Source organism: Enhydra lutris, unplaced genomic scaffold (assembly GCF_002288905.1).
Source record: "Enhydra lutris kenyoni isolate GAN:26980312 unplaced genomic scaffold, ASM228890v2 scaffoldscaffold2, whole genome shotgun sequence".
NCBI lineage: Eukaryota > Metazoa > Chordata > Mammalia > Carnivora > Mustelidae > Enhydra > Enhydra lutris.
This window is the reverse complement of record NW_019154086.1, coordinates 61633461-61655828: the sequence shown is the minus strand read 5'-3', so window position 1 is coordinate 61655828 and position 22368 is coordinate 61633461. Positions and strand designations below refer to the sequence as shown.

Below are 22368 nucleotides of genomic sequence, written 5' to 3'. Positions count from 1 at the left end.
AGTAGCCTCTACTAAAGAATACCCTTTAGCCCTATTTTCTCCATAAAAGTGACCAAATGGAATGAAATTTGTACCTTTGCTCCAATGAACAGAATGGAATTATAGTATATTTACAGTCCCGTTGGTTGTTTTAAGGGTCTTCAGTTCACAGGTTTCATCTTTTTGAAAACTGATCTACTCTCCTGCATGCCAGAAATCTTGCCGGCATTGCTTAGGTCATGTCTCTTTTTATTTAATATAAGGTATTATTATGTAAGAGGAGTGTAGGGTACCTAATAGTTTTAGCTACTGTGGAAGCTGATCCAGTCTTTCCAAACCATGGGGTTCATATAATATAGTTAAATGCCCTTATAATGAAATCATGCAGTGAGGTTGTTCCTACTCGTCTTTTACACATAAAATAATTATGGCCATTCCTACCTCAGCTAAAGACATTTTGCTAAGAAGAAATTGGCTTTTATGTAACAAGGTCTCTGTAGTTTTCTCTAACCAAGATTAGTACTTGGTAAAGCAAGTAGCTATTAACTTCAATCCCTCTATAGAAGGATACATTGAAGTAATTACCATTACTAGCTTCTTGAGAAAATTGTGTATAATTTAGTCATTTATATTGTATGTACAGAGAAATTTGGTACTTGATGAAAGTGGTTAACTTGTGTCTGTGACTCTTGCAGATCCTACTGAGCAAGTGACAATACAAGTGTTGCCATCAAAAAATGCCATCAAAGAAGGGGATAACATCACTCTTAAGTGTTTGGGAAATGGTAACCCTCCTCCTGAGGAATTTTTGTTTTACTTACCCGTAAGTGCTTACGGATTATGACTTGAGCTAGATTGCTGTCATTTTGTCCTGTCGTGTGGCCACGCTGACATATTAAGAATTGTGCGTAGTTGGGCAGTTTAAGAGAGAAAGGTGTTATTCTTGGGGACAAAGGACACCTGTAGAATGTTCTCTGAAAGGTTGTCTTACGTTTGTTGGGTTTGGTTTGGTTTCTTTTTGGCATCTACCAGTGATCTTGCCTTTTTCCTCAGTTTTAGGAGATTTCAGGGGAAAAGAGGTAAAAAGCTTATCATAGGAAACCGTAATTACAAAAACTCTAGTTTTCATTATCTAGATAAGCTGTAAGAATCTGTTCTTCAAAAACAGATAACTCTAAAATGAAGAATGATGACAGCAACGATGTAGATTCTAAATCTACCACAGGGCCTTTCTGAACACATCTCTGAACCTCTGAAATAGGACCATTCTGTTGCACAAGATATTTAGCTTGACACAATAAAGCTAGGGGCTGTATCTTCCCATGGCATATGGTCTTGAAGGGCAAGCTCCTCAACTTTTACCAGTATGATAACTGAAAGGAATCATATATAGAGAAAATAATTTGGAACATTCCTCTAGGATATGTCCTAGACATCATGGTAGTATGGAGTCATACAAGGAAAGAGCTGTTAAGGACACTTGTTCGCTCTCCCAGAACTCTCCCTAGGTTTGTGTATGACCTAAACTTCCATTGATAGAAGCCATATACAACCTTATATTGCATTTACTTAAGGGTTATGTGTACAAATGTCACCCACTACCTTTCTCAGTAGCATTTAAGAATATCATTACTACATTACTCAGAAGACTAATACAGCTGATTTCTTTTAGACTGAAATGTTGGTAGAAGACTTTGTTTCTCCTGATAAATAATAGTTTGTTCTTTGAACAGTACGTTCAAAAACATGCTGTTTTTTTTCTCCCATGCAAATGAACTTCTGAAACTAACTATGTTTCTACCTTGGCTCTCAGGGAGGACAGCCAAATTTATGTCTTAGCTTTATAACAATATCTGATGATTATAGTTTTTTATTACTATGTACTCCTAGTTCATCTATATTCTTTTCACTCTTAGTTTATTAATTCTTTTCTTTTTCTTTACTCTTAAAAAAAAATTTTCTTTCTTTCTTCCTTCTCCTTCCCTTCCTCCCTTCCCCCTCCCTCCCTCCCTCCCTTCCTTCCTTTCTTCCTTTCTTTTTCTCCTCTCCTTTTTATTTGGATATGTGGCATGTTTTCTTTAAGCTGCCTGAAATCTTTTTGTTGAATTAGAGGACATAAATATAAAATGAAATATTGGATTTTTTTTTAATCGGATTTAACTCTCAAATTCAAGCCATGCTGTCAATAGAATAGATATCATCAATGTCATGTTTATTAGCTCATCAATTTCCTTAGAACCAAAATTGCAGCTATTTTTCCAGAAATCAGATAACACAAACTCTACTCTCATTTGTCCCATCATAGAAACACTTTCCCTTTTTTTCTCTTACATAAGAAAATGGTATTTTCGTCAAGAAATACAACTCATCTCTTTGTAGCTCCCAAGTATAATCATCTGACATTTTACCTCTATCAACAGGGACAGCCTGAAGGAATAAGAAGCTCAAATACTTACACGTTGACAGATGTGAGGCGCAATGCAACAGGAGACTACAGATGCTCCCTGATAGACAAAAAAAGCATGATTGCTTCAACAGCCGTCACCGTTCACTGTAAGTGACCTTATTCTTCATTACCAACTTCACTTGAAAGGCCTCTAACAGTCTAACTTGGCTGTCTTTTCAAATAAATCGCAACTGTATTTTTCTTAAGTAGCATGGTTTCAATAGACTTACTGAAGTGCATCAGAGCAAACTCTGTTTCGGTCCAGATTTGCCCTGCAATATTGAAATCTTGAGTGGATCTAATAAGTGCAACTTGCAAGAGTGGTAAACTTCCATCTTCTTTCTAAATGTCCTCAATCTGTGGTGTCCACAGAATATTCCTGTGGATCTTAAATTACTCATTTTTTATTTTAAGAAAATATTTAGATATTCTCAAAGTTGACAAGGTTTGTACTTGGCCCAGAAAAAAAGTATAGATTTTAAGTATTCTTTTTAATTATTATTATTACAGAATAACATTAGCACCCAAACCCAAGCAACATAGAGTCTTACTATAGACTCAACCTTTGGAAGCAGCAGAGGTAGAGACTACTAAAAGCCGTTTAATATTGGCCTCTGTATAGAAGAATAGAGAATTTCTAGAAATAGAAACTCTTCAAAATCACCCTAAATGTGTGTGTTAACTTTTAACCTACTTTGGATCACCAAATACTCCAGAAGTTATACTTTAGTGTGATTTAAAAAAAAGAGCGGTACATCAGAAAGAGTACCTCACGTCCTTTATTTCGTAATTTCCGACATTTCTTTATATACCTTGATGCATTATGGAAAGGGGAGACTAATTTGAACTCCTTCCCAGTGACACTAGAGTTTACAGAGTGCTTTAGCTAACGTCACTGTTGCTTGGAGGTGCAGGCCAAACTTTCTAGTAAGTGCTTTGAACCCAGTAGCACCTCTTAACATGCTCTGTCGCGATGAAGTTTCCCTAGGCACGAAGTGCTCTAATCCCATTGAGTATGAGGGACTACTTTCTTTCAAAATGGAAAGAGACTAGAAATTGTTCTGAAGAAATGGTTCTAAAGCTCTTATTCTACCTTATTCTCTTATTCTAATGCTTGGAAAACATACAGGATAGGAGCTAAAACTTTGAGGGCGATGCAAGGAGATACACTGGGGAATAGAGTAACCAGATGGTTGCTTTTGAGTTTCTGATGTTGGGAGCACACCCTGGGGAGCCCTATAGAAATAGCAGACTGTTAAGAAATGTTCACTGCCAGGCCATTTCTCTGTTTGCACCATATTCATGTTGTATAGTTCTGAGTGTGTCTGCCATCAGAAACTGGTTAGAGAGTAAGCAGTGATCTCTTAGGATTAAAACAATGCTGCTTTTTCTCTGAGGACGAGTAAGTCCTGGGACCATTTTTCCAGACTGTTCCATGACCAAAAGAAAAAGAAAAAGAAGAAAGGGAAGTAAGAGAATACAACTAGCTGATAGAATTTCCTGTGAAATAACTCTCTGATATTCTTGTCCATGAGATCTGTGGGCCAATAACCAATAATCCAGTGCATAGAGATGGTACAGTAAGCTTATGTTTAAGAGATGCCAGCTATCAGGACCCTAAAAGAAAGGAAAAGGCCCTTATTTGTATCACTGGTGGATGAGGCATGGAGGGATAGTTGGCAGAGTAATAAGGCAAATGTGGTGCAGCCACATTGTACCTCAGTGATCAGCTGTGATAAAGAAAAACATTAAACAAAAGTATGTTAACAGTTTAATTGGATTTCAGTGCACTTAATTGGATTTAAATGCTTTTTGGTTTTGAAAGGTAGACTATAACAGCAGGCTTTAAGGCCTATATTTCTCTTTAAAGGCTGAAATAAGGATTGCAAATAAAGAAGATTTTACTCTGAATTACATGAAATGAAAACATAAAAATTCTGGGTTTTGCCCATTTATCCTTGATTGCTTGTTTGTTGTCTGAAAACAAGATTTGTCTCCTTTCCGTAGATGACGAAAGGGAATGTGGATAGAGAAGCACCAGGCCCCACTCGCACGTGTGTGCAGAACAGACCCCTCATCAGGGCTCTCCGCCCACAGACCCAGAGTTGCTGAGGAAGCGTCTGCTATTCCTCTGCCAATTCATGCACAGATAGACTCTTCATCAGAACTGTTAGAGTCCATCACCAGCCTTTAAAATCACTTCTTTTATCCTCTCACTGGCAGGTTAACTGTCCAACTAACAAAAGCTTCTGACTCTCCCTGAACAGGGTTTTCATCTAAGTGTAACCAATCCAGATTTTCTGAGGAAACTCCACTTCCACTTTCCTATATGATAATGAATATTTTAGTATTATTGAGACTGTGTGAAGGCAGGCTTCTTTCCTTCATCCAGTCATTGTTTTCCAGAGCCTAGCATGGGGCAGACACTGTGGATGGACGATGACAACTCAAGGGTCCTGCCTTCATGGTTCTTACAGTCTAACAGGAAAAACAAGTGTTAAAAATGACGCTTGGCCAATTGTCAACCGACGGCAGTTTTAACATGTAAAACCAAGGAGAAGCACTGGGTGCGGTAGGAAATCCCCAGTGCTGTAGAATAAAGTCTCAACTCATAGCATGGCAAACACGGTCCTTTAGAGTCTGGCCTCCACTAATTATGTAGGCTTATCATTCATGTGTTATAACCATTCATACCAGATTACTCACGGTGGTGCCATCTGCCATATTCTGTCAGCATTTTGCCGTTGTTTATGTGGCAGAAGTTTTCCCTGTATCTCCATTTACCAAAGCCATTCTCAACTGTCAAGGACCACAAGCAGATACTGCCTCATATACAAAGCCTTTATTACTGCTGTGTAATGCACTTGGGCTCTGTTCTCTATACTCCCATAAGTCTTTGCTTCTACCTCTCTTTGTAGCCCTTTCTTTAGTTTTTCAACAAATACTAATTGAACTTCTGATCTATAGCATGGATGCTAGTAGATGTGGATTTCATGCTGCTGTGTATCAGAGTCACTTAGCACAGTGCATACTACCTCTACCTCAAAAATTGTAAATTGTAAGCTTATATCCATCTCTGTATCTTGTCAGTGCTTGTAACTTAGTAGCTGCACAATAAATGTTTGTTCTGTTGAATTAGATTTTCCTCATACAGATCATACTGCGATAGTAAGATTTTTATAGAAATTGCTTTCCATATGAAAGATTATACCTCCTTAGATGTGTTTATTCTGTTTTTAAAAAATGATGCCTGCTGCCAGCATACCTAACAATAGATCTTACTTAAAATTTCAGCTGCATAAGAAACGGAATTGCATTAAAAAAAAAATCTAACTACCATAGTCCGTTCTCTCTGAAGAAACGGATAGACTACCTCATGATTTTTCAGATTATCACCTGCTGTCTAAATATACTTAATTTTCTCCTGGCATGCCTCACCAACTCTTTTTATAATATTTACCTAGTCATCATCTTTCTTTTCTTCCAGAAATGATTTAAGAATTGTTTTTCTTAAGGTAGTAGACCCCAGCGGAATACTTCTATGCAGTCAAAACATCAGTCATGTTAACTGCAAATAAATGCATAATCAGTTAGATTGACCATTTCCCTATCCAAACTGGTCTCAAACGTGGCTTGAAAAAGTGGACTGATTACACTAGTTCAGTAATTTTGGTCACATAAATCAGTTCTGAATTTTGAAGACTGTTAGAAGGATTTCTTTTTCTTTTTCTTTTTTTTGGGGGGGGGTCTTTCATCTTTTCTTCTTCAAAATATTTTGACTGTCTTTCTTTCCTGGAGTTTGCATTTCAAGCAGATTTTCTGCTTCACAGATTTGGATTTGTCCTTAAACCCAAGTGGGGAAGTGACCAAGCAGATTGGCGATGCCTTGCCTGTGTCATGCACAATATCTGCTAGTAGGAATGCAACTGTGGTATGGATGAAAGTAAGTCATATTTCTTGATAATATTACACTGTTTGGACTGACTCCTTTTTGACTCTTTTGCATTTAATTGGACATCTAAATATCTAAATATGTTCTCTTTCTCTAATATTATAATCATATAAATGTTGTCACAGTAAAATTTTAGAGGTACCCAACAACAGTATGGCATCCATAATTGATTGTCTGAAATATACTTTGGGACATTGATTTATGTGTATCTACATTGATTTATGTGTATTTATGTGAATTCTCGACATACACACATGCTCACAGACCCACACATGGATACGGTTATATGCTCTAGAGCTTAACAATCTTTAGTGTGTTTTAACCCACATTATTCACACATGACACTTAAAAAGAACCCTGTGAAATATGCAGGACATTTATTATTTCCCCACATAATTCGGAAAGAAGTTGAGGCAAGAGAAATCAGAAAGCTCTTAAGTAGCAGAGTTAGACTCAAACTCAGGCCTTACTGGGTTTAATAAATACATGCTCTGATCACATAACTTTCAGTCTGAAACTGACCTTATGTGTCTGAATGTGAGTTCATTGAATTCGTAGCACCTTGAAAGTAGAGATACCTTTTCAGCCATGGGCCATAGTGGAGCACCTGGAACACAGTGGAGCTTGGTCAGTACTTCCTGAGTGAGTGCCTCTAGTCTTGTAATTGTCTGAAATGTAGGCTATTACTGAGAACCTAGTCATTGTTACCTTTTTAGAGTGAGTTGGTAGGATTGGTACTTGGTGATTTGAGACAAGATTATCACCAAAGGGAAAGGTTGTAATTCCACTACTAAGTCCTCAGCTAGTATATCTAAACACCCAGTGCACATGTTGACAAAACACATATAAACCATTTCACATAGGAGTTGACAAGAATTATCTTTATAAAAAATTGTGGAGAAATGTATTGTTAGAATTTCTTCTTGCTGAAAATACACATTATTTTGTATTGCTTTTGATCACTTTTAATACTAGATCCTCTCTGACTAGCTTTTTTTCTTTTAAAGTGCAGTTCCTTATTTTATTCTCTTTTAATTGAAGCCTCCTCACCCTTCGTTTCACTCAGATAATTAAAATGTCACTCTGTAGACTGAATATTTACTGTGATATATTTGTAGTAGTCTGTGGTCAAAGGGCTAGACAAGTCCTAGGCAACCAGACAACTCAGTAATCGTACAAGCACTTAATTGTTTCACTACTACAGGACTAGAGAGACTAAGTTTACTTGGCTAAACCAGTTTCTACATCAACTGCAGTCACTGTTATTAATTGAATGCCTAATGTTAGTAGTGTTGTGTTGATCAAGGTGGTCTAGCTACTACTGGTTAGTACTTGGGGAGTGGAGAAAAATTCACAGTGGGGAAAGACCACATGATGTTAGAATTGTGTTTCATTAAATACCATTATTTTCTGTATACCAAGTGATTTTTTTTTTAATTAAATGCTGCATTTCCTTTGTTCATAGAAATTAGGATAGGAAGCTGTTAGTAATGATTTCTTTAAAAACATTTTGTCATAACTACCATGGCTCTGTAATAGATCCCCTGTCTTGGTAAATGCATCCCATCAGATGGCTTTCTGACATTTATACCTATCATTGATAACTTAGCACAGGTCTCCAGTGTCTTTCAATACTAGTTCATCTACGTGGACTTACAAGGAGTAGCTGTTACCAGTTGAGAACTTTCCTGAATGTGAACACATTATATTACTTACATAATTAAGTCCTCAAACGATTCAGTATGGTAAGATTATTATCCCATTTCAAAAAGAAGAAAACTGAGTCTCCAAAGTTTATGAATTTGTTCCACATTATAAATTCAGTAAATGAAAGTGTCTGAAATAAAACTCTTGAGTGTATAAAACTACAACGGAGAAGGGAAATCTATTTTTGGAAGTGTCTGAAGAAAAAAGGAACTTGCATTTTCCTTAGATCTGGAAGAATAATCTCAGGTTTCAGGTTCCGTGATTATCTAATAAATACATGAAGAGTTGTATTTGAGCCATATGAAATAATTAGCTTTTTGTTTATTCAGGACAACATCAGGCTTCGATCAAGCCCATCATTTTCTAGTCTCCATTATCAGGATGCTGGAAACTATGTCTGTGAAACTGCTCTGCAAGAGGTGGAAGGCCTAAAGAAAAGAGAGTCGTTGACACTCATAGTAGAAGGTAATAAACACTGGAGCACCAGTGCAGAGTTTTCTTTGAGAATCTGATATTCAGTTTCTTTGATGATCTTAGTGTAACATCTTATTTTCATTCTAATGATATTTTAGGAAAACCTCAAATCAAAATGACAAAGAAAACTGATCCCAGTGGACTGTCTAAAACAATAATCTGCCATGTGGAAGGTTTTCCGAAGCCAGCTATACAGTGGACAATTACCGGCAGCGGAAGCGTCATAAACCAAGCAAGTATTCGTCCTCTTCTTATATGCCACGCTTGGCCCAAAGTGGGCTTTTACGGAGGTGCCTAAGCTGTAGACTAGCTTGTTAGCAACATGAAATTGGCAGTCTATTCTCAGAGGAAGCTTTTGCTAACTTCTTAATTTTTCCAAAGGAAAGAACATGGCTCAAAGAGAAATTTTAAATCCCAGGGCCATGGAGAATGGAAGAATCATTATGTTGTGGTCAGTATCTCTTTTTAAAAAAATGTAAATTGGGTGTTGTTCCATGGTCATTAGTTTCTGAAACTCAGGTGATTAAAACATTAAGGTATACACTTTTCTGCATCATAAACTTACACATCTGAGTATAAGTGGCCTCCATTACTTTGCTTACTTAAGCACATTAAGGGATATTTTTTCCTCAAACTGGGCCCTGGGGGGGGTGGGTGAGGAACACAGTCTCCGTTTGTGAACATATGGTCTAAATTATGTATGCCAGGGCTAGGGCCAGAGTTAGGCTAGCTAAATATATAGTGTCTAGGACATTTCCTTCTAAACAAAACTTTAATATTTGTAACTTTGTCAGGACATTTTAGTAATAGTTAGTAATAGTAAAGGGCTAAGAACTTAGGGACACTACCAATAATTTTCTTTTTGACAATCCAAAAGCAAAAAAAGAAGAAGAGAGACAGAGAATCTGGCCTGTCACTAGGGGTTCAGAACTATCTTTCATTAAATTGCTAGTTTGCTCAGGTTGCTGACATACTTGTTAATTCATTTTTCTCTACAATAGTCTTCATGATCCTTTTCTCGGTGGAGCCAGTTAAAGACTCTTCAGGAACACCGGAGGGGCCATTTGATTATCTGTGTCCTCTGTGCTGCCTTCTTCCCACCTTTGGGTCGAGCTGATAATCCAGGAAGGCATTCATAAAGCAGAGCTGCATTTAGTTTGAAGTTAAAATTTCTTTCTCTGACGGGAAGTTGGGCTGCTGGTCCAGCTTGTACAACATAGTTTTGCAGAGCAAGGTGGAGTTTGGCTCTTTCTGTGGGTGATGCATCTATATTTGCATAACTCCCAAGTATAGAAGCTCCCCAAAGGAGTGGACACAGTTGAAGCAAATATATGTCAGTCAGTTGTGCGTCCAAGTCTTGGTTTCAGTTCGGGTCATGATCTCAGGGTTGTGAGATTGAGCCCTGTGTGGTGTCAGGCTCTACACTCAGCAGGGAGTCTGCTTGAGATTCTCTCCCTCTCCCTTCCCCCCACCCCCCGCTCCTGTGTGTGCACACTCTCTCTCTCTAATATAAATAAATCTTCAAAAAATGACTGTTTCTTTTCTATTCTGTCCTTTTTGCTCTCTAGTTTAATTAAATAATAATTGTAGCAAAAAAGAACCTTTGGGTACTGGTAATACAAGCATGGAAAATTGAAAAATAAGCACACAATAAATATTTGATGAATGAACAGATACAAAGATTTAAAAGGCCACTCTTAGAATGAGTAAATATATTTTACAGAGGTAAAACAAAAACAAAGACTCAGTGAGAAAGTCATGTGAAAAATACTAGTGGGAAGTAGAAAAATAGCATGTGAACTTACTATGAGGATAAAAATAACAATGCCGTTCTTCATTGTCAAGGAGAAGGATTGATTCTGGCCCACTAGGTGATATGTTATTTTTCTTGTTCTAGGATTGTGCTGATCTATCCATAATCTTTTATTTGTTCCCTTCTCAATCATATGGTGAATCTATTGTTTTATAATTACTGATGCCTCTAAGCACTCCTGCCCCTGGGACTAGACAGTATCCCTAAGCAAGAAAATATCTTTTGTCCTCAAGGCCCTTATCATATAGTTGACGAGAAAGCAAATAAAGAACAAAGGTAGGCATGGTGTGCAGAATGCAGCTCAGAAAATAGCTCCGGTACATGTTTGCTTTAGTGCAGTTGGATTTAGGGAGTCAAGTCCTGGGGAAGGGATGAAAGTGAATTGTCTAAGGGTGCCTGACTGGCTCAGTCGATAGAGCATGTGACTTCTGATCTTGAGGTTCTTAAGTTCAAGCCCCATGTGGGATGTAGAGATTACTTAAAAGAAAAAGAAAAGAAAATGAATATTTCTTATTTTTGGAGGAATTAAATGCAGTGATTGCCCTTATTAAGACCTTACAAAAACCAAATGAACTTACCAGTCACTGAAAAATAACCCATTCTCCATATTTAGCTTGGAAAGTGAGAAAAAGTTGTTTGATTTTTCCCATGAGCAAATCATACATATATAAGTACTTAGATATAATCGTTTAAGGTAACCCCTGAAGTGAAAAACAATGATATAATTTACAAATAAGAATTAAATTCTTAAGTTTATTAAGAGAAAATTGGTGATTAGATAATCACTAATTATTTTGAGACAAATACTATCATGCCAAAGTATTAATTAACATGAAAATCTCTCAAAAGAGAAGAGTTTAATGAATTTAATTTTTAGAATTTACAATAGAAGCGTAAACAGAAAATCAGTTATGGATTCACTAATCTTCCTGCCTGCTGTGGATATAAGCCTGAATTGGTCTTTATCGATGACCTTACATATGCCCTTGAACACCAGGTAGCACTGTGAAGCACCTCCCTTGTTTCACTCAGTATTACTCTTCTCCAAGGTTTTAATCCATTTCTTTTCCTAAACCCATCTTTGCTCTTCTTTTCCAGACAGAGGAATCTCCTTATATCAATGGCAGGTATTATAGTAAAATTATCATTTCCCCTGAAGAGAATGTTACATTAACTTGCACAGCAGAAAACCAGCTGGAGAGAACAGTAAACTCCTTGAATGTCTCTGCTAGTGAGTATTTCATTTCTGGCATTAAAAAAAGTAAGAAAATTTGAAGTTATTCTTCATTAGTTTAAAATCTTCAATTCCATCTTCCTGTACTGCATTATGGTAAGTTTTATGTATTTATTTTGCATCTGGTATCATCATCATAGGCTCTTTTTTTTGTTGTTGTTCTGGTGTCCATCCTTGTATTATCCTTGTCTTGACAGTTGAGTCATTTCATGTTTTATGGGTCAGAGACCTTTTCTGGTAGGAATATTTCCCAAGAGCAACAGAGGATAAGAATATTGTTATTTAATCCATGTTATAATTCAGAATAGAGATAACTCAAAGATTATCTTTAAGCATTTTTATTACAGTTTTAGTTTGGGTAAAATTTTAATTCCTTTTAATCTGTTATTTTGCATTCCAGGTCTTTGTGGTATTTATCCTACCTTAATTTTGAATAGGAATGCCACATGCACAGTCATTTAGCAAATTGGTAGGAAAACATAATAGAATTTATGAAATCTGGTTTCAGAATTGGTGCTTTTGATCATAGTTGAGTCATGGCTAAAAATCAGATACTGAAATTATCCTAGAAAAGAAAGAAATCTGACATGCTGAGCAGCTTTTTCCAAAAACAGTTGTCATTTAATAAGAAGTTACCCACAATGTTTAATTCTGTCATTGTTCCTATTGCTCTGTAAGCAAGTCAGGACAGGTCCTGGAATGAGGCTTGGTTCTGGACAGGATGCTAACTGACCTTCCAAACTTTCACCTTTCAGTCAGTTGGATTCCTGTCTGTGACATTAGTGGGGTAGGGATATGCCACCTAGGAAGTAGCTGGAGCTAGGAGAAAATAATTGTGTAAAGACAATGATCCCTCACAGAATATGACTGGAATATAAAAAAGCCTGATGGAGTGACTGGAGAAAAGAACCAAACAAATTTACCTCTAAAATAGGTGCATTGACTTCTTAAAATTAAATTTAGCGAGTACTGACTTGTCCTACCTAGAAAGAGGACTTATCCTTTCTTCCTGAACACAAGTTTCTCTTTTATTCTAACCCATTGAGTAGTGGCTTCTAGATCTTGCAGTGGCTTGATGAACATTTAATACAGTTGTTTTCAAATGTAGTGAGCACCTCCTGAAATTCCAATATAGTATGTATGAGAAGGGGTCTGGAAATCTGCATTTTGACAGATGGCACTGGAAGTTCTGGTACAGGTCTATAGAAGACTATTTATTTAATGTAATATTAGATGATGATCCAGCACATTGGCGATTCTTAAAATGGGCCAGGAGCATGATGCTATCACCATGATATCGCCACATCATTTGGAGGGCTTCTGCGAACATCACAGATGATGCCTTTTTGCCTCTGAGACATCCCGTGTTAACCTCAACCTCCACCCCCACAACTGCGAGACCATCTCTAGAGACAGGCCCCTGATACCAGAGGATAAAAATGAATTTGCCACCAAGGCAGGAAAAGTCAAGAAACACTGCACTGTAGATTTGATATATGGCAACTTGTTTCTCTTAAAGAAAAAAAGTTCTATAAAAAGGTGGTAAATAGTGGAGAAATTAATATGGATTTCAGATTAACACTAAAGCTTGTCAGTTGTGAAATTTTCTATGGTAGATTAATACCTTTGCAGTTTTAACGACTCTCCTTAAAACAAGATTAATTTCTTTGTAGGGAAGTTCACGCTCTATTAAATGTAAATTTTTTTTTCTAGTCTTAGCTGTAGAATAGATATTTTATCTTTGAGTATTATTACATCATACTATAATGGTAAAGGTGACTTTCCTATATCAACAAATTTTGTTTTTAATTTCATATTAACATTTTTCATTTCAGTAAGTATTCCAGAGCACGATGAGGCAGACGAGATAAGTGGTAGGTACTACGCTGCCGACTCTTCTTCCTTGACTATCAGCTCAAGATTTATGAAGTGTCATCGTATAAGTAATTTCTTAGCTGCCACAATTTTGACTTGAACTAAAACAGCAAATGAGACAAGATAGTAAGAATGCTAAAAATTTTATCTTTTAAAAGCACAAGTTTGCATGTTACTCAGAGTAGTAGCGAGCCTTAATTATTTTTAACGAGAAAGAATAACCAGATTGACTTCTTCTCAGAAATCCTTGGCAGTGTCTGTAACTGCATGGACTTTTCTTCTCTGTTGTAGATGAAAACAGAGAAAAGGTGAATGACCAGGCAAAACTAATTGTGGGAATCGTCGTTGGTCTCCTCCTCGCTGCCCTAGTCGCTGGTGTTGTCTACTGGCTGTACATGAAGAAATCAAAGTAAGTTACAGAAGGAAGACCTGACTTTTTCAGTGACTTCCACTGGGAGAATTATTAATACAGTGTGTTAATGAGCTCACTTCAGCTGGGCATGTGATTTCTGTAATAGGAAAGGCATGTCCCCCAATCAGGCTGATCATTATGTTTTGCTTTCAGTTAGTTCACAGGGACTGCTTTGACGGCATCAGATAATTGAATTGAGATGTGATTTCACATGTGTCCCCTTATTTTTCTCAGTCTGTAGTCTAAATTCAATTATTTGATTTCTTTTCCATGCCTGGCGGGTGTTTTAAAAAGCGTATACTTCCAAAAGGTCAGCTATTCTAAGCCATGTGGCTGAGGATGGTGGAGATGAATTAAAAGTGGTTAGTCCATCCTGCGGGAATGGCCAGGTGTCTGCGGTGATGGGTCTGGCCAACAGTGAATCTGTCGTTGAGGTAGTTTTATCTTGTCACTTCTCTGCTCTAGTTAAGTCACTTTGGTCCATGAAAGGATCTAAATCAGGAAAAAAAGAAAAATTTGTCATCATTTTGTCTGCAATTTAAAAAGAAAATTAGACAAAGTAACCAGGACTGCTTTAAAAAATATTTGGATGGTGTTTAGATTAAAAATTATTAGTTGTAGGGGCCCCTGGGTGGCTCAGTTTGTAAAGCATCTGCCTTGGGCTCAGGTCCTGGGATTGAGTCCCACATCGGGCTCCCTGCTCAGCAGAGAGCTTGCTTCTCCCTTTCCCTCTGTCTGCCGCACCCCCTGCTTGTGTGCTCTTTCTCTCCCTCTCTGTCAAATAAATGAAGTCTTAAAAAAAATAAATAAAAATTATTAGTCATAAATAATACAGGTACAACCAACTTTACAAATTAACCATGGTATATAATGAAAATCTGATTAACCAATGAAGATTCTTGACATATACACATGCCTAATATTCTTCATCACCCCAGCCTTGACCCCAGATTTGGTTGTGAGTGGGTAGAGTTGGGGTCCTAGCATTTGCATGTTTAAAGTTTCCTTAGTGATTCTGTGGTATACCATTGGTTTCAAACATGAGGAAATTGATTTTCGCAAGGGGATGTGGATAGCAAGTGGCAACTTTGGACTTAATTTTGTAAATTCTTGATGTCAGATATCACCACCCCTTTCAACAAGTCAGGTAAGTTAACTTTAAAGAAAATCAAAAGAAAAAGCAGACTCAATAAGACCCATGATATTACTCCAAAAAGAAAGCAATTTCAGTAAAGAAAGTAATATTCGAATGGAGCTGCCATCGAAGGGAGGCGATAGCTTAGAAATTTTCAAGGCCACATCGTATGAGTACATATTGAGCTCTGGTTTTGTTTGTTTGTTTGTTTGAGTTGTTGTTTTTGTTTTTGTTTTTTTTTCTTCGAGCTCTGTTTTGATCCTGCAACTCATCTCTGAAGGAGATGCTGTTATTACTCGTATTTTACATTTGAAAGAATGAAGGTAGAGAATGATTAAATGACTTGCTTAAGGTTACTTGGTTCACAAGGGTTGAAGTTGTATTTTATTTCAGATAGTGCTGTTTTAGCATCTGTGTGCTTAATCACTAGGTCTGATTTTCTCACACTGTGCCTTTTTCTCCGTGTTTCAGTCATGTAAGGTAGAAACATGTTCCTGGTGTGTATTGTAGTTGAACCCATCCACTCTCACACTGGGGTACTGTGACTTCTGATCTCAGCTCCTCACTCCTCCATCGCCCTGTCACTTCGTGACAAACGTGTTCTTTTTCTCAGTGAACATTTTACCTACCAATACTTCATGTGGGCTTGTGTCCGTGGTTTCTGTGGAAAATTTAGAAGAGTGCCTGTACCATGTGATTGAAAGGAAATGGCAAGCAGTTGCCCAGAGGCAATATCTTTTAATATTTTAATATTTAATAGAATTTTAATAATTCTCCTTCTATGTGTATAAGTTTCTTATAAAGAGAGAATATGGGGTATTTCCATTTTATTTACTTAGGATTTCTGATGCATTCCAATCTAATTTTATTTCTTAAAAGAATAAAAATGAAATTCCTCTGTATCCTGGAATTGAGCTGAAAAATAAGCAGCAGTTTTCTACATTATGACCAAATAAATGCTAAATTTTTGGAACACCCCGAATGTTCTTAATCACCATATTCTAATTGCCAGGATCTCATTAGATGCCATTTATCCTTCTATGAATAAAAAAAAAAATTATGTGTGTGGGATTTGTTTTGTTGTTACTTCGTTGGTTGTTATCATATGGTGCCCCAAAATCAAAATCATGGATAAATGAATGCTGGACACTTGGCTTCGTAGTGCCTTTAGGTCAAGGGTTGATACATCATGGAGTTCCTTTAAAGTGCCTCATTAAATTAAGTGCATATTTTACCATCTGACTTGAAAGTTCATCTGAGTAACTGTTACTTAATTGAAAAGTGCATCCATTTTGCCAGGGTTAATATTATTTGTAACCAAAACAATAAGTTGCAATTCTCATCCCAAACATTAAAGTGTTTTTATGAAATTTGTGAAACTTAAGATTTGCTAAGTGTTTTGCATTCCTGATAGGTTATTCTTTGCTATTTCCCTCTGAGATAAGCCAGCATTTTTGCAAGATGAGTTATTATTAATCCCTGTGTCCAGAGTAAGTGCACTTTTATAACAAGAACTTTCAAGTTAGGAATTGCTAAGGCCATTTTTGGGGTCTAGTATAGTGGTATACTTTCTTTCTTTTCTATTCTTCTACTTCAACTTTTCAAATGAGTATGAGGTTTCCATTACTGTCATTAGCTAATTCATCACTATTTTACATGGATAGGAGAGATTTATTAATAAAGATGTAGTCCAGAGTTTTCCCCCAAATGTATATTCCCATGTTTACCATCTTACAAAATAATACCATTAACGATCTCATAAGTCACCATTATGGCAAACACTGTGAACAAAAATTATGAGTTAAAATCTTATTTAAAAGCCTCAGTGATACAACTCGCAGAGCAGGGAGGTTTAAACAACATTTGGGGAAGTTCTTTGCATTGCCATTTTTAAAAGTCAGTGGAGAGAGAGGGAGAAACAATCTTTTATGCCCAAGTGGAACTTAAGAGTACATTTGTTAACATACCTAGTGATATGTAGCTAACACGCATTCTCCATTCCATTGGTATGAACTCCATATTTTTATATCTATTTCAAATATGGAGAACTGCAGCAAGAAATGCTTAGTAGTTGTGCTTGGCATTGTGATCTGGTATATTCATTGGAGAGAAGGTCTTATGATTCCTCTGTTGCTTTGAATCATACAGATTCTCACTGGAAGCTTTTTTCTTTACATTGGCTATTTTTTGATAATGAAAGTGGATGACTGATCATTTACCACATACGTAGGGTATTAATTCACAGTTCTAGACATAAATCATGAATTGACTAAGTCCACTTCATGTCTAGTTGTTAACAGATGGAAGAACATTAAAAAACTAGGATTAATTCAATTATTATTTTTTGTTATTTTCTCCATTTCTCTCCATCTTGTCCTCTGAACATTGTTTTTAGCTCTGCAGGATGTTACCTGTTACTATTTGAGTTCCAAATCCTCTCTTGCATATCTTGTAGTACAATAACTATAGAATAATAATAATAATGAAATAATGAAATAAATAATGGAATAATAATAATAATGAAAATTCAAAGAGCCAAAGATAAAGGAAAAATACAAAGGCAGCATGATGTAGCTATGAACCTGTTTAAGCATTTATTAAAACCATAATTTCCAGGTTGGTTGCATTGAAGAGACCCCTGACTGCTATATTTCTTACCACTAAACTGGACGTGAGTGCTAACCAGATATTTGTCGTCTCAAAATATACATTGTGTGAATCTTAGAAACTTACCAAGAGATTTATCTTTTGCAACTATGGAATTCATGACTATTTTCATGAAATTTTTATGTAACTCTAAAACTCACAAATATCTTGTCGGTTCTGCCTTGTGTAATGCTGTATTATTCCACTACTGTCTCAGAAAAAAATAGAAATGGTCCTAAATTGGCAAAAAAAGACTAAAGAGGACTTGACTATAAGCCTGAAATTGCAGGAAACAATATTATTTGTTTCTTAACAACGCTATTAAGCCTTTCTGGAATTTTTCTCATTAGTATCTCCTGATACATAGAAGAAGATCTTGGAAGAAATTTGATTTTTAACTGAATTCTATTTCTAATTAATACCTCTTCAAAATTCAGTATATGTTCCTGTGAGGGAAAATCAGCTCCCCACTGAATAATTTGAGAAAATAGTGCTTGAGGACCATCTATAGCACATTTTTCTTGACCTCCCTCATTTATCACTACATAAGCACCTATTAGTCTTTTTTCTTTTTATTTTTTTAACTCAAATCTTCAACAGTTTAATGAGTTAAATGCAATTAACCCTGTTTCACGGTGTCCAAGTCTCTGTGAAATTAACCTGTTCAAGATAATGTGTGCAGTATATTATTCCATATCCCATATAATTTCAAATATATTTTGCTGCCTCAAGACTTCTTTGGAATTAAAATTTCATCTCTGACTTTGATTGCTGGCCAACGTTTAATATAGTGTAAGGGATGGGAGGGTGTGCTCTAATGTGCAGGACTGATGTGGCCTCTCCCCTTGTATTAGAAATTGGGCTAATCCAAATTCTGGGTTCTTTCTCTTTCCCTACCCATAGTTTAGCAGGCAGTCAGAAGCAGGAAGAAAAGAAAATGCCCCATTATTCTATCAAACTGTGAACAACAGAGTAAACTAGAGGGGAAATAAGATAATGTAGAAATGGTAGAGTCCCCATCCAGTCAATCACAAGGTCACTGGCCACTCAAAGGCAGAATCATCCATCCATGACCCTCCCCTCTCCTGCTAGATAGTACCTGAAATGTTTCCAGAGGAAAGGGCTTGCTTCAAAATAAAATGTTTTCAATTTTTAAAATCTTTTCTAGCTGCCTGTATACATACATTTCTTTCTTTTTCTTTCCCTGTTCCCTGAGCCAGGCTGTGTGCTATATACCAACATTACCCATGTTAAGGAAACACTTTGGACTCTGAGGCTGAATGTGTGTAGGTGGCATCCTGTTCTTGTGCATATTCAGAATTTTTGTGTTTATTTTAATTCCCACTTGTTTTATGTAATGGATGGTCCCCATATTCACTGTTGGCCTAAATGAAAGGCCATTTTTAAAAATTTTTACTGAGGACTTTAGAGTTCCCTATTTTAGTGGAGAGTTCCTATAGAGTATCTTAGAAATTCTAAGGATATAAAAAGGAAAGTAGTAATAATTAGACCAACTCTTTATTCTTTTTTTCCTTCTTCAAACCCAGAAAATGCTGACTCCTCTTCTTCTGGGATACAGGGATTAGACCCCTCCTCTCCTCTAACTCTTTAGTAAGCTTGGCTCAGGAGGAGGCTCACTCGGCTGAGAGCTGTGACCAGGGAAGAAAAAAAAATAACTGTACTCTTGGATATGACCTTAATTACCTGCATAGGTATCAATGGCCAGTTTGCTAAAGTGGCAATTCCATACTATCAAGTCCCAGTCTCAATACTGGTAGCCTTGGTGCCCTTCTGTGGTGTCTGCCAGTCATGCTGTGAATGAGAAATCACAGAAAATGTCCCTCTACTGAGGAAGTGTTAATGATCACTCCTGCTCTCTCTAGAACTAGAGTTTTCAAATTTGTTATACATAAACCTCCTTTTGGAACACCTAAGATTTTATGAACTCTTTCATGTGGGAATTATTTTAAGTGGGTATTGTTTTTGTTTTTCAACTGCACAATTCCATTATAACATTCTGTCTTTTCAAATGTTACAACCTCCCAAGATGGTGATGTATTGCTTGTGCCTGCCACTCTCACCCTCCTTCACTTCACCAGCCTCCTTCATCCCCCACGAAATTATTTTTTAATTGGGATATTGTTGATGTACAACACTGGTTAAGGTGCACAACATATTGATTTGATACATTTATATATCACTATGTGATTCCCACCAGAGCATTAACTACCACCTCCCTCATGTCACGTGATTGTCATCTCATTTTGCTGTGAGAACATTTAAGATCTAGTGTCTTTAGCAACTTCGAAGTTGGCACTTCAAAGGCACGCTTTGCTGACACCATTATTAGTCACCTACCTTCTTCAAAGGAGATCTTGAAACAAATCTATAATATTGAGGGAAATACCACAAAAAAGTTGGGAAATCTTCTGAGAAGTTATTTGAAAGCAAGTTGAACACTTAATAGGCACTGTACTTATGGAAATGACACATTACAAAGAGTTGAGAGCTAAGTTTGAACTCCTTTCTGCTACTTAGCAGCTCTGTGACCATGGGCAGCAGCTACATGACTTCCTTCAGTTTGGTTAACCTATGTAACCCACAAGGGGCTTTCCTAGACACCATCACATAGACCCTCGCAGCAGCCCTGTTTAGCAGATCTTGTTTATCCTCAATTCATAGATGAGCAAGCATGCTTCTGAGGAGGCATTTATCCAAGGACTTGAGGCTTAGACTTGACACATGAACCAGGCCCACTAACCCTAAGACCAAGACTTCAGTCCATGACTCACAGATTAGACCTCCAGGGCTTCTTCCAACATTACTGTGATTCTGTGATTTAATTTTCTCTCATATTTAAAGTTACAAAAAAGCCAAACAATGAAGAAAGTTTAGGACAACCATAAAAATTTTGACCCAAGCACTCATTCTTTATAAATGCCTAAATTTGTCCTTCAAATCAATTGACCCAAAAATATTTTGCTAAAGAGAATGATTTAAATACATTTGTCTTCCCTTCCAGTAGTAGATGGATTTCTAACCTCTGTAACTCTTTCAAAGCTCTGAAATTTTCCAAAATTAAAAAAGATACATTCATAAAGTTACATTTTATCAATTTCCAAACCAAGCCAAAATAATAAGAATAAATTTTAAAGGCTTTTCCCTGCTAGAGAGAGTGGGGACTCTATAATAAAAATGGAAAAAATAGTAATAAATTCATGTAAGTCTTATATACGTTTACTCAGTGAATACCTCTTTCCCCACCAGCCACACTTTTTCTGTTTCAATTTAGTACATTTCACAGTGGTTAACACTTAGCATATTTGTGTAACTGTGTAACATGGTGCGTGGATTCTGGAGCAAGGCGCCTGAAGTTTGAATCCTGGCTCTGCTCCTTACTAGCTCTGTGTCACAAGCAATCTTATTAGCCTCATTGGAATACAGAGATATCCTAAGGCTGAAATAATTTCATATCTGTGCCACACTTAGAACACTGCCTGGCACACTAAGGCATTATGGAGAGGGAGTTATCATTTTGGAGAGGGAGATTAAGAAAAGAAGGGAGATACTTGCTTTTCACTTACCATTTCTTACTGGTTTTTTTTGTTGTTGTTGTTTCGTTTTGTTTGGTAAACTTTAAAATAAAAACCGTTCGTTTGAAGTTACTCAGCTCTCGCTTAACAAACATATTCTACAAATACTTCCTGTTACCCTAACAACCCCTTCTTTTTGTAATTCCAAACTGTGACCAGTGATCTTTAGCCTGATTCACCTGGACAAATATGTTGAAAGATACTGTGATTTACCCTAAATACAGCTGCCCTAGAGGTAATTCTAGGCCTTCCCTTCCCCTTGATACCTCCTTCTTCCATTTAATACAACCTGATGAAACCGTAGAAGCTACTCTCCATCTCCAGACCAATAAACCCACCTAGAAAGTAAATAGAAACCGAAATGCAAATGGTATGCAGTTTTTCACCATACATTTTGCCCGGTTCTTTGAGTCGCTGGTACAAGGCATATATTCTTTAGCTTTTCTCGGTATAATGTTCTTGTATTAAGGTAAAATATGCTTATAATAAATGTGCAATTAAATCTGTTTTGATAAATGTAATACACCTTTGTGACCATTACTGCAGTTACAAATTAGAGCAGCCCCTCTCCCCAGAATGTTCTCTTGGACTCTCTCTATTCAGCCCCACGAGCCGCATTCCCTTAGGCAACACCGTCCTGATTGTTACCACCAGAGATTACGTTTGCCTAATCTTGAACCTCATATAAATGGAATTATACAGAACGTACTCTTTTGTGCCTCAGTTCTTTCATTTAACATAATGTTCCTGAGATACATGTATTAATGATTTCATTTTTTGAAATTACTGAGTAGTGTTCCACTGTTAGAATATGTCACATTATTTTAATCCATTCTCTTGTTCATGAACATTTGGATAGTTTCCAGTTTGGGCTCTTATGAATAATATGGCTAAAAACATCCTTATACAAGCATTCTTGTGGGCATATGTTTTCATTCTCTTGGGTTAATATCTAGAAATGGAATTGCTAGGTCACAGGGTAAGGTATTTTTCATAAGAAATTGCCAGACAGCTTTTCAAAGTAGTTGTTGAGTTCCTAATTCCTACCAGCTGTGTTTGAGGTTTCCGTTCTTCTACATCCTTGCCTAAATTTTGTCATTCT

The 22368-nt window shown here is 36.7% G+C and overlaps 1 protein-coding gene across 1 annotated transcript in view; it reads left to right on the top strand.

The window, feature by feature from the left end:
- The window catches only part of LOC111147835 (activated leukocyte cell adhesion molecule), a 210918-nt gene that overhangs the window by 173261 nt on the left and 15289 nt on the right, over window positions 1-22368 (top strand). Inside the window, exons 7-14 of the mRNA XM_022504091.1 lie at window positions 675-802; window positions 2400-2532; window positions 6256-6368; window positions 8414-8549; window positions 8657-8790; window positions 11470-11602; window positions 13441-13479; window positions 13772-13889. Coding sequence (XP_022359799.1) covers window positions 675-802; window positions 2400-2532; window positions 6256-6368; window positions 8414-8549; window positions 8657-8790; window positions 11470-11602; window positions 13441-13479; window positions 13772-13889 — 934 coding nt within the window. The remainder of the gene's footprint in view (window positions 1-674; window positions 803-2399; window positions 2533-6255; window positions 6369-8413; window positions 8550-8656; window positions 8791-11469; window positions 11603-13440; window positions 13480-13771; window positions 13890-22368) is intronic.